This window comes from Echeneis naucrates, chromosome 5 (genome assembly GCF_900963305.1).
Source record: "Echeneis naucrates chromosome 5, fEcheNa1.1, whole genome shotgun sequence".
NCBI lineage: Eukaryota > Metazoa > Chordata > Actinopteri > Carangiformes > Echeneidae > Echeneis > Echeneis naucrates.
The window spans coordinates 13,049,331-13,064,503 of NC_042515.1; the positions used below are offsets into that span (position 1 = coordinate 13,049,331).

General features: G+C 40.9%; 2 protein-coding genes across 3 annotated transcripts in view; both read right to left on the bottom strand.

The window, feature by feature from the left end:
- Positions 1-6,955, bottom strand: part of LOC115044145 (potassium voltage-gated channel subfamily B member 1-like) — a 31,826-nt gene extending 24,871 nt beyond the window's left edge. Inside the window, exons 1-2 of the mRNA XM_029503004.1 lie at positions 6,934-6,955; positions 5,561-6,216 (exon numbers count right to left, since the gene is read on the bottom strand). Coding sequence (XP_029358864.1) covers positions 5,561-6,115 — 555 coding nt within the window. The 5' untranslated portion in view covers positions 6,116-6,216; positions 6,934-6,955. The remainder of the gene's footprint in view (positions 1-5,560; positions 6,217-6,933) is intronic.
- Positions 6,956-8,181: 1,226 nt separating this feature from the next.
- LOC115043259 (prostacyclin synthase) lies at positions 8,182-14,921 on the bottom strand. 2 transcript variants are annotated; one of them, XM_029501561.1, is made up of 10 exons: positions 14,784-14,921; positions 14,037-14,160; positions 13,216-13,391; positions 12,503-12,646; positions 11,843-11,970; positions 11,015-11,196; positions 9,609-9,762; positions 9,214-9,395; positions 8,615-8,766; positions 8,182-8,489 (listed from the first exon to the last, which is right to left on the bottom strand). In XM_029501561.1, the coding sequence occupies exons 1-10, from the start codon at positions 14,912-14,914 to the stop codon at positions 8,339-8,341; spliced, it is 1,524 nt and encodes a 507-aa protein (XP_029357421.1). In that variant the 5' UTR covers positions 14,915-14,921; the 3' UTR covers positions 8,182-8,338. The 2 variants fall into 2 exon arrangements, with proteins under 2 accessions (XP_029357421.1, XP_029357422.1); XM_029501562.1 differs by lacking the exon at positions 14,784-14,921 and adding an exon at positions 14,242-14,353.
- Positions 14,922-15,173: the final 252 nt, after the last annotated feature.

Sequence of the window (15,173 nt, forward strand, 5' to 3'; positions counted from 1 at the left end):
CTTAATGTCTTTGCCATCAATTTCCTTTCATTGTTACAAAAACTTATCTCCCAGGCCATGTGGCGTAAATGTGTAGCAGGTATCGGAGCGGATCTCTCCCCCCGGGGCTACAGCCGGGGCGCATGCAGTCAGAGCTCTCAAACAACAAAGCAAAGTATTTACAATGAAGTCTATTGAGCGTATCTGATGTGTGGTACGAAGCGCAGTTAGCGCCCTCACACCATGGCTGTCTCTGGCTCACCGAGAGAAGCATCCAAGCAATTAGTTCAAACAACCTCTGCCAAGTCAAAAGAACCAAGTGTCAGTTTTTATCACTCAGTATCCTTTTCTACGCCAAAGCTTCAGTGGGCAGAAGAAGTGCTGGGGGGACTTTAGGAGACAGGAATCCACATACCCAGAGTGTGGTAGTGTCAAAGAAGTCTGTTAGTGAAAGCACTGGAGTCATGAACATCATTATTTTAGACACAGTGAAATTTAACAGGCACGTTACTGTAAAGTCACAAAAATATGTCTGCTGTATTTATATGGTTGCAGTTGACGTTTAGATTTCTTACAACTCACTCTGCATATATATCTATATATATCGATATATTTATATATCGATATATATATAAATGAAACCAAACGCAGACAAGGCAGAATGGACTAAACCATTCAACATTACTTGAATATATAGTCTCTGACTAATTTAAGCCTAATAAATCCATACTGATTCAGCTAAAACTTACACATTGAAAGAAATAAGTAATATATTGATCAGATTGATGTCATTAAGTTAGAAGTAGGCGACCTCATGTTTTTCGGCGTTAGGAAAATGTGCAACAACTAAAACCACTTACGTGTGACAGATGTGCTAAGCAAAAAAAATCCCTGGAAAAGCTGGACTACATTTAAAGTCAGTTTCAGAGTTTAGGACAAGGATGGTGTCAACGGCACACTCATAGGAACTTGATTTACTGCGTGATCCCTCAGAGACGGAACTACACTTTGGGGAGAGGTGAGCAACAGAGGCATGCTGAGACATGCTGCATTACATAGCCTGGTTTCATTCATAACCCCTGTTCCCCTTTCCTCTCACCGGGCCACACTCAGGCATTCAACACATGAACAACAACTATTTTTTACTGAGGAAATGATTACAAATTGACAGCAAATTTTTTGGCTTCCTGGAGTGAAAGTATTTAGTTGTTGTTTTCTTTGAGAAGTAATTTAGCAAGCCCAAGCAGATCAAGAGCTGCATGTACAGTGTCACGGACATGAAGAATGGCTTTTCCAAGATAGAGCGCTGATGTCTATGCGTATTTTTGGAGAGGTTATAAATCCAGAAGTTCCAGGATGAGATGACGTCTGGAGTTATAGATATTTTGGATCACACCTTCTCTCCCCAGCGTTGAGTGAAGCGTTATTAATGTGCAATTAAAATTTCATCAGCACTGAAAAATAAATGAGGCAGAATATGTGTTTGGGAACAAGCCATTTCACAGATGCAACTCTTCTGCTTCAGAAACAAGATTGCATTTAACGGCTGTCATTTAACCTCAATTTGACATTCTTATTTCTTCTCATAAGGAGAAGTAAACCTTGAATAAATGGTATTTGTCAAACAAATGCCGATTAAGTCCCAGGTCGATCATTCCAGAGTTACTGGGGTGGACAGTAACAAAGTAAATTTACTTGAGTACTGTACTTAAGTACAGTTTTTGAGTCTCTGTACTTTACTTGAGTAAAAAGACAAATATTGTCCTTTTTACTCCACTACATTTCTATTGATGCTCTCATTACTCGCTACTTTAACATTAACATCACTTGTTTTTAAATTGTAATTGTTTTTGTAACACACACACCTCTGTGTGTGTTCCAGGTCAGAATATGGCCACGATGTATAATCCTCATCCTACCTGGATTATTTCTCCATAACATCGGCTCCTTCTTCATAATACATTGTGGCCGTATTATTACCTGAACACGCATTAGCTTGTATCCAGAGTTTGGATGTCTTCTGTGGACATCACTGACAACAACAGTCCAACTCCTCATCAGTCACAGCTGAATACAGGTCTGTCTCTCTGCACAAAAAACGTTAACGAGTAATGTCCCGGTCCTTCTGTGTGTTGTTGGGTCTGAAGCGGTGGAGTACTTCTTCTAAATTTGCGGCCATTATCTTTTTCGGAAAGTGCGTAAATAACGCCAGCTAGTTAAATAAACCCCCATCCCTCTCTCTGTGACCTGACTGCAGCTGGAGCCCTCTCCTCTCCGTCTCTTCCTTTCTGATGGAGCTACCAAACTCAGCTGTTTCTGTCAAAGATAACGTTTAGTGTCGGGCTTTAATACAAGCTAGGCTAATGGACGTTAGCATTAGAGCTGGCCAGTTAGCTTATGTTACAAGCTAACTGCGCTGTTTCTTACCTTGCTCTACGTTTCTTTATTTTATTATTCTCTTTTCCTTTCTGATCATCGGACTGATGCTGACTAGACATTTTCCTACCGAACTTCAGACAACAGAAACAGCCTAGCATAGCAACAGTAACCAAGGGGGGGGGCTTAGGGAAGGCTCGGTGGCCAAACCATTGGTTGGGGGGGGGTTAAACTTTGATGGGTGAGTTTGACAGTTAAAATAAATTCATGAAGCACTGCAACAGGACCATGAAATTATTAATTAAATAGTGAAATAATTATATATATTTTGATGAACTGGTAGATTAAATTCTGGTCCTCTTTCCTCCATAAATAAGTCATCTCAGTGGGTGATTCATTCTGTTTTTTCCTGATCCATATTCTCTGGTCTGAGCTGGTCTAGTCTAGTCTGGTCAGATCCCTGGAGGGGTGCAGTCACCGGTCAAGTCTGGTCTTGTCCAGTCTAGGTCGTGGGCGGGGGATGGGGCGCCATATCTCGCATTATCCCAGTCCATTACTCGAAACCAATTAACCTATCTGTGTGCGGCTGCTCACACCGGAAATCGGATCACGTCACTCTGATCTGGTCTGGTCTCTTTTCTGGTCCTGTAATGAGCTGATCATTTGTGTGTTGGAGCAGGAAACATCTAAAACCTGCAGGACAGTGTCCCTCCAGGACCGGAGCTGGAGACCTCTGGACTGGACCAAACCCCTCCAGAGACTAGAGACTGGACGGGACCCCTCCACAAACCGTTTCTTTTAGTGCCTCTTTAATTGAAGGTATTTTTGAGCTATAAACATGTCTGTAGCTGAATTGCACCAGTGTATTGTATAATGACAATAAAGCTACTTTCCTGTATATGTTTTACTTTTACTTAAACAATTTTTTAAGCAAATACTTTTGTGCTTTTACTTAAGTAATATTTTGACAAAGCTACATTACTTGTATTGGAGTAATATTTGACAAGGAGTATCTTTTACTCAAGTAGTGAAATTGTGTACTCTGCCCACCTCTGCAGAGTTACTGTGCTCCTTGTTGTTCACACTAGGCAACGTATTACAGCTATTGTGTCCAAGGTAAAAACAAGAGCTTGCAGGTTACAATGACCAATAGAGACAGTCATAAATTGTGCCCCTACTTCCTCTCTGCTGAGATGAAAATGATGTGTATAAAAAGTATAAAATAAATGATGCCAATTAACACATAGAGATGGTTGTTTACTATTCATAGATATGCTTATTGTGAATCTGCAACATAAAAATTGTTACATAAGGAAGCTTTGCAGATAAGGGCATGCCTTTGGTCCTGACCTTTATTTAATAATTCATAGTCCTGTGAGCTCGGTGCAGGTGCAAATGGATTTGCTCAGGCTGTCTCACTAAAATAACAGTATTTTTAAAAGAAGTTAACAAAAAAGAAAATAACATAGGACTGGTAGTCTAATGGTATTTAAAACAACATCATCTGCATAAAAAATGTATAATATAACAATGATATCAAGGGGGGTTTAACATTATGATCGATGTGAGTCCACAATAGTAACTTTTTGAAAAAAGATGGCAGCAGCTTTGTAAAGGTTGTTATTGTGAACAGGTAACACCAGAGTGTGCGTTCTTGTTAATCCATGCTGGTTTAGGCTGGTCCCTCTTTTGCCAGATGCGCTGCCAGTCAGCATAAATACCAAACTAAATCTTAAATGTAGCTTAACTAAATATACATTTAAATCTAATATATATTTAGATTTTGTTAAATGTGTCTGTGGTTCATGGTTTCAAAAAGATCAAGTATCTGAAATCGAGCAAGCCTTTAAGTCAGATTGAATATTATATAAGCAATAAAAAAAAGGTTTTTTTTTTTATTTACTCACAGTCCAGTTGAGAGCAGCTGCTTTGAGTAAATGGGTTATAATGGGTTATAAATTCCACTGTACAGGTTAGTATCCAATTTCTTTGAGTATTGTTTTGATTATGTTTATGGTTGTAGAAATTCAATTGCAACAAAGGCACATTTTTACAAAAAATGTAAAAACTTGACATAGTTTGTTCAACTTTTCTTCTTCACCCTGTGACTAAAACAGTCAATACTGTATCTCTTAATGTGCAGACTCTGCAAACAGTTGTTGTATTGCAAATACACAGTTGGGTAAAGTATTTAACATTATAATTGAATATTGACCCAGTCACATCTTTTGTCATGTTAGCTCACTCAAGAACGCTGTTAACATGACTATATTCATTGATCCAGCAAAGTGAGGTACTTTTGTTTCTGGAGTGTGAGCTATGAGCCTATTAATGAGCTGGATGATTGAATACTGCACTAGAAATGAGGCAGGGGTGGTTAATGAAGCCAAAAGGGGGGCTGGGTATTAGACGGTCTAAAAATATACCTATTGTGCAAGAAGGTTCCACGCAAACCTGCCATGCATTTAGCCGCCGAACAATAAGTTTCACCCCTTTCATCGTGCTGTTGCCAATGAAAATCAAACATTCAATAATTACCCCGGGAGACTTGCATGCAGACAAGCCTGTTATGGGAATCTGTATCTGACTGAAAGCAATGAAAGGAGACAATGTGGGCTGTCATGTATTCATCGAAAAAAAACAGCAACAACAAAAAAGGTTTTTGAAATGCGACAGCAAAGTCTTTTCATCTCAAGGAGGCGCACAGAGTTAAGATTGTTGACTTAAGAGTTACAAAATTAGTTTCTAAACTTCAACCTTTGGGTGCACACGGATAAAAAGTGTGCAGACAGCTTTAACATTCACTTCTGAGTACAACAACATCTCTCTATCTATCCATCCATCTCTCACCCCACCATTATCCCGTCCTCCATCTGCTGAAGTGACAGATTAAAAGTGCTGCTTCAGCTACAAAGAAAGTCAAAAATCAAATTTAACCAGTCTCAAAGAAAGATTCGTGGAAATTCTCATGCTTTCTTTTTTCTTCATTGTTTTTATCTGTAATTATTTTCTAAATTTAAGCCACATTCATCAGATCCTTATACTCTGCAACCTTCTTTCTATATCTAGAATAATCATTATTTCAAACACGGGTAATACAGGCCTGTTGGATGTTTGCCAGTGCTGCGCACTCTCAGATTACCTGCTGCTTTCACTGATCTACCCAGGCAGAGTGGCAGTGGTGAAATGCTGAGTTTGGCATTACCTTGGCAGCAAACGATGAGCTTGGCTTCTCCAGGAGGTCCCAGAGTTTCTTCCTCTTTTCTGAACAACATGTGGTAGTAAATTCCTCTCCTTCCCTCTCCCTCATGTTCTCCGCCTCTCTTTTGAGCTCTTCGTTCATCTGCTCCTTTTTTTGGTGATATCTGGCCTGGCAGCAGGACTCTAGGTAGATCTCATCGATGCCCCAGAAGTCCAGCTCTTGACTGAAAGACAGGGCGCACATTTCCTCCATCATGTGCAACTTTCCAGTGCGGTAGAAGTTCAGGATAGAGGTGAAGGCGCCGGGGTGTCTGTCGAAAAAGTACTCGTTGTTATCCAAGCTGTAGTCATCACAAATCTCCATGATAGAGTCGTGGGTGTTGCAGTCTCTCAGTTTGCCCAATCTTGTTCGGGGTAGTCGGTCTAGTGTCCTCCACAGGACTTCATGGAGAAGTCCCCCCACATTGAGTCTCACTCGGCGGGAGTGGGTCTTACTCCGGATGATGTCCATCGTATCTGGTGGCAGCGTCGTGGTCGGCCGAGGCCCTGTTTTGATCATCTTTACTCAGTTTACTCAGTCACTTGGAAGCACTGGAATAGTCTGGCAGATTAAGAAGACATGGTCCAGTAGCAGACCGCATCAGGGTCCCTCCGCCTTTCCTGTGGCCAGAACAAAAGGAAAAGAAGAAATTATTTAGACACAGTTGGAGAAAGCCTGGTCCGATGTCCTACAGCAGCAATGTCAGGTGGTTTATCCACTCATCAGAGAACCAAATAGATATTTTAATCAGCTTTAAGAGGCATAGCCGCTTTTCTTGCTGACAGGGATGAGAGAGTCTGGCCAATGATAAACGGGACTCCACTGGTGAGCGCTGTCCGGTGCTGAAGCCTGTCCGTCACTCTGCAGACACGTCGCTGTCTGTCGCTGTCCACATTCTCCGGTGCTGAAATGTCTCGGCTCGAGCAGAACATTTATCGATCCTTAATAAAGGCGTGTGTATCTGAACTGCCCTCAGAGGGATATCAATCTGGACTTATGCTAAAACTGTGACTAACACTGATGATCAACTTTGAGTAACAGCCCATAACGTATTATATCATTGCCGGCTGAGAGCAGTCTGTGGAGCTGTCATTAATTTGCAAAAGAAGGAGAAAGAATGACTTATAAAGTTATCAGACGCACACATGTCATAACAACCGCAATATTTTGCGCGTAAATGAGTCATGCAACAGAAGTGCATTAAGGGAGATGTATTTAAAAAGATCTGAATCAGGGCGATAGATGTAAATAGTCTGATGTTGTCCTGATAAATACTAAGACATAATTCTGACCGAGTAGGCTACAAAGCAATGTAAAGAAGCTAAAAAGATTCAAACCTTCAGCAAATACCAGACTTTGGCATCTCCCGTGCATTCCGATTCATCTCATTGACGGTCCGCAGCAACATTTCAGGAGTGAGAGCGTTTAAAGTTTGGAGGTCCGTTCGGCTCTGTGGCGCTCTGCTGGGAGGGGATGGAGGCATCATGAACTACCTACCGACATGTCGGAGAAAATAGCCCTATTTTACACAGATATCACCATGTCTGGTCTGCTCGGTCCTGCCTGGCTCCTCCCGGCGCTAATCAACAAGTAAACTCCGGAGAGCAGCTGGGAATAATGTCGGCTGTCTCTTCTCCAGTGACTGCTCACAGTGAGTGTGCGTGCCTGTGAACGGGATCCTGCAGGGGCTGATTTCACTGTGGCTCCTCCAGCGGTAGAGCCTGTGTGAGCTTAACCCTGTCAGAGCCGGCACACACACGGCCACTGCTCAGTGCGTCCACACAGGATCTCAGCTTTGTGCTGCAGTGGTGCCAACACCACTGCAGCACAATTAGAATCAGAAATACTATGGGGTGTATGGGGTTAATAAAGTATTTCTGATTCTGATATATTTGCTTGTGTGCGTCTTCTACAAATAGCAGGCAAGGGTTCTTAGTTGTGTGTGGATGGCAGCCTGTGAAGCCTACTACCTGGAAAATACTGATAGTTAAATACAATATCTGTTTGAAAGGAAATTTGTGTCGAAGATAGCCTATGATTCATCTTCATCTTCATCCGCTTATCCATTTCCGGGTCGCGGGAAGTGCTGAAGCCTATCCCAGCTCACACTGGGCGAGGCCTATGATTCAGTCTTGACAGATACAGCCTTGGTTCCATGACACACACTCAGGTTCATTAATCCACACAAAAGGATACAACTAAACCAAGGCCAATCTCTTTGAGGCCCGACTGTCCATGATTGTGTCTTATTTTCTATACATCTCTTGTGATAAAAGAACCATCAAAGGAGTGAGTTGTTTGTTGTTCCTTCAAAACTCTGTATGCAGTCTGTGGCTTATAGTAAATCTGCTCCCGCTGGTTAGTGATGAGCTGCTTTCCAAACGACAGATAAATCTAAACTTTCCATTCAGCTTCACTCTGCAAACAGCAGGCATGTCAGCCTGACAGATGTGTGGCTGGCTCTGTTTACAGTACAGACGGTCCCCTCATTATGCTCATGCTGTGTATTTAACATACAGAATCAGGCTCCAGTGCTCAACTTTGTATAGCTCCAAAGACCTCCAACAATTGACTACAAAATTATACACAATGGCTCATTTACATTTATTGATAAATAACAAAATAAGGCTATACTGTATGATATAAATATATAATATAAAAGTACAAAAGTATCGTCAACAACAATATTGTGCAAATGTTGAAATGTACATAAAATATGTATGTTCCTCTTGTCCTTAAATCTTAGTGTGCATTCCTTGATTTGTATCGGACGAGCAAGTCACTCTCTGGTTGTAGCATCCCAAATCCATAACGGCTGGCATTTACCTCCGGCATCTGAGCATTTGGGTCACACAGCTCCAAATCATAGTTCATCAACACCATGTAAACAAACCTGAAGAGAAAACACAGAAGAAACCCAAAATTAGAAACTCAGAAAATAAGAGTAAAACTCCTCCACTGGGGCATATTTTCAGATCTGATCCAGCAGTGAAGTTGCGCTGATTCTGGGACACTCACTGTCTGATAGTATTGATGGCAAACTGCTTTCCCACGCAGCCATTGGTCCCTGCACCCCATGGCATGGTGTAATATTTCAGTCGCCTCCCTGCTTTATAAAAATCCTTCTTCACTGATCCATCTTCATTCAGGAACCGATCATACTTGTACTTCTGGAAAGAAAACAACAGATTTGGCAGCAGGTATTAGGTGGAAGTGAAAGGAAATGACACATACGCATATAAAAAGTCCCTGAGGCCCTAATTCTCCAATTTAATGTTGTTTGTTTGTTTAATTTCTGGAGGACAGATTTTATTTAAAGCAGCCTTGCCGTGTCCTTCCCACGCCTATTAGCTGTGTTTCTGTTCCTGTGCCTGGCTAATCCCTCAGTTGTCTGCAGCTCTGGGTTTGACCTCTCACTGGTAATACAGGGTCAGCTTTGTGTAGGCGTCGATTCTACCTTATATAAACAACTACAAATGCTAATTACACTTAAGTCTGCCTCCAACTAGTCCCTAAGACAATTACTACTATTCCTGCTGGCAGCACAGGAAGGTGTTGATGAAGTGGAGATGGTGGACCCTTGAAAGCCATTTCTTTAACAAGACACTACAACAAACCTGTGGCTCATGGTAAATCTCAGGATCCATTTGAGGGCTGATGAAGGGAAACAAACACATCCTATCCCCTTTTCGTAGCAGGTACTCCTGGCCATCAGCCATGTGAAGGGTCTTTTCCTGCAGCACCTCTCTGGTGATGAAGGGGGCAGCACTGAGTCTCAGCGCTTCTTCCAAAGCACTACCTGTTCAAAAGAAACATTTCTGTTCACAAAAATGTCTGCAATAATTACTTTTATTTTTCGACATCCAATCTTTACTTTCATTCTTTATGTTTTTTTCTTAGCTGCAGCGTTATCACTCAATTATAGCTCTGGTGCACTAATTTGTAGATACAGTAGATTTACTAACAATACATTTTCCTCTTTTTAAACAAGTTGGGATGAAGCCCTCCTCACCAAACACAGGGGTGTTCATAAGTCTGTCCGACAAAGGAGTCTCTGAGGGCTCCATTTGTGAAATCTGGCTGAACTCCTTCTTCACTGCTGACAGAGCTGCAGGATTTGTCAACAAGTACCCCAAGAGCCAAAAGGCAGCAGGTCCAACATTACCCTGCAAACAAAAGAGACCCACATGAGTAAGGTTGACTTAGGTTGGTTCTCACACTCTGGTGTTGCATAGTGACAACACAGGTGGTTATTCAGGACAAGCAAATGGGAACAACACATTCCCCCCCATGGCATTCATGTGTATCTTAGTACAAGTACAAAGTCTGATTACAATTCAGTTAAATTCAATCAAAGTGCCTAATGAATCTTAGGTACTGGGAGAATGAAAAAGAACGGCTTCCTTTCATGTGTTTGGGTGAGGAGACAATGCTCTGCATAGTCTCACTTCTGGGAAAGCAAAGCTTGATAATGGTTTACTTAAAAAGGAAAGCAAATGGAAACCTGAGGTCCCCTGCCATCTGCCTGTGTCCAAGGGCACGACATTGAAGCTATTTCATGTTATGCCAAATGCCAGGAGTAGAAACATTAAATAGTGAGCACCATGGAACTATAACAGTGAAAAAATGCTTCTTAAGTAACTGGAAAATATAGTACAAACTGCAACGAACGATTACCGAGCAAAAACACAACAAACCTGTGCATCCAATAAAAGATGCCTTAGAAGGACAAGACATTACACAGACAGATGCATCATAAGCGTCATACAGATTCAGACAGAACAATATTGACTGTGGTTGTGGTATTGAATAAAATGTTTAAATTCTTCTAACTGAAGTAAAGTTTTAAAGAGTGAATCTGGTACAGAGAAACCAGAAGAGAAAACCACAGTGGAAAAGTGCAAAGAAACCCTCAGTAGCTACCCTGCAGAACCCAGCAAATTTTTATTTCTTTTATGTATGCAAGATGTCAAGACAGAACAAGTTACACACGACAAAAGGCAGGCTGCTGAGTATAATCACACTTAAAGTGCAACACAGTTAGAAAGTTCTGTTACCACTGACACTGCTCTTAATTGCTGTGAGATTTTGTGTTTTATCATTTTAAATCCACTCAGTGCCCACACACATGCAGACTGCGAGGCAGTATGACTGCTGTTAAAACAGAGGTGAACAGCATACCCATGTGCCAAAGAAGGATACTGCACCAATACCCAATCTCTATTGCTATCTCTATCTCTAGCTTGGTCTTGTTCTGTGCCTCTTTGAACTCGAATCTCTTTGGAGATAAGTGAGGAAGAATTATTGAGTCATCAGGTTCATTTAAATCACTGAGCAAGTTACAAAATTTCTGGCTGATATCATCAGGAATTGTTGTTTTGTACGCACAGAGAGCTTTTTATCTGAGGTATTGCTTACCTGTGTGGCCCAAACTTGCATCAGTATGGCCTTTCCCTGGGTGTCTTCATCCGCCCCCTCTTCCTGCAGGAGACGCCGGTAGCTGTGGAGCCAAGGGCTCGACCCAGAGTCCTCAGCCAGTCCTGCTGGAGCCAAAAGCTCCAACAGTCTCTTTTGAACCCTCTGGGTTGTCCTCTTCTCCTCTGTCACACATAGACAAACATCGCTAAATGAGTGAGTGAGTCACTGATAAAAATCTAAACAATTAAAGTAAAGCAAATGCCAGATATGTAAACATATATTGTTGTGCGTAAGAGATGAGGCAGGAACAATATTTTAGGCACAACAGGCAATGAGTGAAAGAGATGTATAATAATATTGTACTTGGCCAACCTTTCTGCAAATTTAGCTATCAACAACGATAGCTAACAACAACGATACACAAACTGAGAGCGCGGGGAAAAAAATTGCTGTATGTTGTGATAGTGAAGTGACCTATTAGGTAGACGGCTGTCAGAACAAGTCCTTAAAACACAAACACACTTCTAGACAATATGTAAGCAACTGAGTAAGTGAAACCACTATAGCAACCACAAAACAAACTTTTAAGAAAATCTATGAGATCATGGTATCAGTGCACATATGCTGAGACATGATGACAAATATAAACATTGAGGACAAATGAAGGACTTTCTCTGATTCATGGTTTGTAATTCTAATGATCTACTTCATCACTGACTGGTGTGTTTGGACAGACGTGCTTTCAGACCAGTGTGGTTTCTTAGAGTTAGATGTCTGGTGAGTGGAGGAAAGCAGATGTTACAGAAAGTTTTAAATCAGATACATTACCCCGGTTGAGTGTGCCCCGGGCCATTTTGGTCAAGAGACCATCAAACTTCTTGTATTCTTCATACACAAAGGACGGGTCTGAGCTGTTGTTGTTCTGTTCTCCTCCAAACAGCGTAAGGTACCCTGCCCTGCATAGAAAGAAAAGACACAAAGTGAAGGAATGTACTGGAGTCCCTGCGGATGGATAACATCCTTTTGTGTCTTGATTGAACGAGATAAACAGTCCATACAGTTTTCCATGTGAAAGCACAAATGAAACATGAGGGACTCCTTCTTACTAGTATTTTTCCACTTACCAAACCAAACAACATACGTCATGTCAACTAGCAGTTTCATAATCATATACCAGTGACATTCCAGGTATGGGTGATACCTTATCTTTACAATTTTTGTCACGAGAGACATTTACATTTCGCTTCACATCCGCTCTAGGATGGGCCTCAACTGGCAACATGACCTTGAATAGTTGTGTGAAAGGCTACTTTCAAAGAATTATCTTACATTTTTCTTGCCACATTTACAAACAGAGGCCCTAAGGATGGACTGCTGCGTAAACTGTTTAGCTTAAGGCATTTCACGTAAACACATGTTGCATTTGACATAGTTACGTGTGTGTGTGTGTGTGTGTGCGTGTATGTTGGGAGTGGAGCTCTTTCATACTTAAAGAGTAGGCTGTAAGAGAAGTCAAAGAGCCCGTGCTCTTTCCAGTCTTTCTGGTTCTGAGGAATCTCAGCTTTCACCAAGGCTTGCAGGTGTCTGCTGACTGTGTTGTTCAGGGAAGCCACATTCATTCCCATGAATTGCCTGGAGACACATAAGGTCAGAGGAAAAGATAGTGTTACACCTGTTTGTTAGAGTTTAATGATGACTTTTGAAGAACGTATGACCAATCAATGAATATTATTAGCTGTGAGTATACTGTTTCTGATGACAAGTAGTAACATCAGCCAAATTTCTGATTAAAGTGGTGACACAAAGCTGCACACTCTGCTCACAACTGCGATTCAGCCTCAGCACAAAAGTGTGTCAGTTGTTAACAACATAAAAGTACCAAAAAAAATAAGAGGGTTTTGGGAGTGTAGTTTTCCCTCCTTGATATCTTTTCTGACAGCCTGGATCTCACTGGGCATCTTTCAACTCTACAAAATATCTGTTGTGTACAGAACAACTCAGTAAAAACAAAAGAAGTTCTAAGAATAGATTTCCTATAATGGGAAGAGTGTTCTGAAAAAATACCTACAGTTCCCCAATTACTATTCATGAGACTGCTGTGTGTACTTTCACATAAACACTTCACTTTGACACTTCCCCAAAATGGAAATGAAAACAAATGAGGCAAGCTTTTAGTTTAGAGTGTGAATACTCTGACATACTTTTTCATCATGTCTTTTGCCTTATCCATGTGGTGGTCTGGGAGCCGCAGATTGAAGATCCTGTCCATCAGCACCTGTGCGTAGCGTGTGAAGTCCAGGCAATCAGTGTCATTGATGACTGCATCGTATGAGTGTGGATCCAAAAGCACTGTCACGTAACGTCCAGCAGCACGCACCTGGATATAATCAGTGAGTTTGGATGAGGTACATTTCATTGAAATGGCGCCACTAAATGAACTCAACTTAATAGATTTATAGTACCAGCCACAACATAACAAAACATTAATTCACTCTACATTTCTCATAGTATTTCTGAAGTATATTGTAATTTTCCCTAAATCTTCTGAATCAACACAAAATTCAAGATCAAATTTCTTGTAAAATGAACTGCCAGCATCATTTCTATTGCATTTCAGGATAACTGTAAATCATTGCGTATCCTAAATGAAATTCACGTGTGATAACGTGATCCACGCGCTGTTACAGGATTATCATATTCTTGCTGCTCTCTTCCTGAGCACTCAGAACAATAAGGACTTTTCTTTTCTCACGTGTCCCAACAAACAGATAAGAAATACCTTGAAAGCATCAGTTTACAAAACAATCTGATGCCAAATTACATTTATGGGTTTGTAAAATGTATTTTGATACAAATTACATGTTCTTCCTGAGACCTGCCCAGTTCTGACAGGAATGTAAATTAAATATAATACCTCTTTAGACAAATTACCAACTAGATCTAGTCTCTACAAACACAGTATCCACCACAATCTACACAGATGAGAAAATATACAACATCGTGGTTGACTATTTCTGCTCACTGTGAAAATGTTCCCATGTTTCAGCTTCATTCGATTCAAGAACTTGGAGGCATCTTTTCCAAATTCAAGGGCATGGCCTAACCATGGTATAAGCCCTTTGTCCAGAGGTGGCTCTCTCTTAGATCTACGGAAAAAAAGAAAAGAGAAAAAATAAACAAATAAATATTGAGACTACATTTATCAAACAATAGGAAATTGCAAATACCTGCGAAAAAAGGTCGATCTGTTAGTTTGGTGTTTTTCTAAACATTCAGTCCTGATTCATTGTCATCATTTCTATTGTCTGCCAGACAACATCAGGATTAAGATGTTATCAGTATCCTCCCATTGAAACCTCTGCATGTCTGACAAGCCCTTTCCTTTGTGATTATTAACTACAAGGTATGTGCGAACGTGACGGTGGATGGATCAATTTGACTTTGCGTCATTACATCAAAGGTTTTATTTAGTTTCCACACCAAGGAATATTTTTTAGCTCAAGTAGTTTAACTGCATTCTTAATAAATGCAGCAGAAAAACACCTATTAATCTAATGGATTTATGATAATGTGTCTTTGCTGTTACCATTGCCATTATTAGAAAAGCCTGTAGATTTTGTGTTTAAAACAGCCATTTCAACTGCCACAATGAAAAAAACTGTCAGTAAAAAAATAAACAAAAAACGGTTGGTAAAAGTTAAATATGAAAACATACACCCCTCACTGTGATTAAAAATAACAAGGCTAACTCAGGTGGGAAGTATCTTACCTCGATCTGTGTGTGAGGATGAAATAGAGCAGCGCAGTTTGGACCAGCAGGAAAATGGTGAAGATCATCTCGGGTGTGAAAATGTGTCCGTCCTCAGAGACTCTGGAGTCCCCCCAGTCCTCACATGGCATTTATGGGATTTCCTCCGCCGCAATGACGCAACACACAGTCAGACCACACTTACGGCACCGAGCGCACACACGCACTCAGCGCTTCACAGGTGCGAAACAAAACCCAACCCATCCGGAAACAACAAAGAAAACTTACCACCAAACTAGATTTGCAACCAATTTAAAATTAGCTCACTTGTGAATTGTAAACAAACGCAGAAAGCATCTTCCAGCTTTACTTCACTCGTTAGTTACAATAACTTTAACGACTTCATAAATA

Excerpts from the sequence above, each read along its gene's own strand:
- LOC115043259 (XM_029501561.1), bottom strand. The coding sequence starts at position 14,914 with ATGCCATGTGAGGACTGGGGGGACTCCAGAGTCTCTGAGGACGGACAC. Across the intron at positions 11,197-11,842 it reads CCGGGGCACACTCAACCGGG|AGGAGAAGAGGACAACCCAG; the intron begins GTAATGTATCTG and ends TATGTGTGACAG. Across the intron at positions 8,490-8,614 it reads GCCATCAATACTATCAGACA|GTTTGTTTACATGGTGTTGA; the intron begins GTGAGTGTCCCA and ends TTTTCTCTTCAG.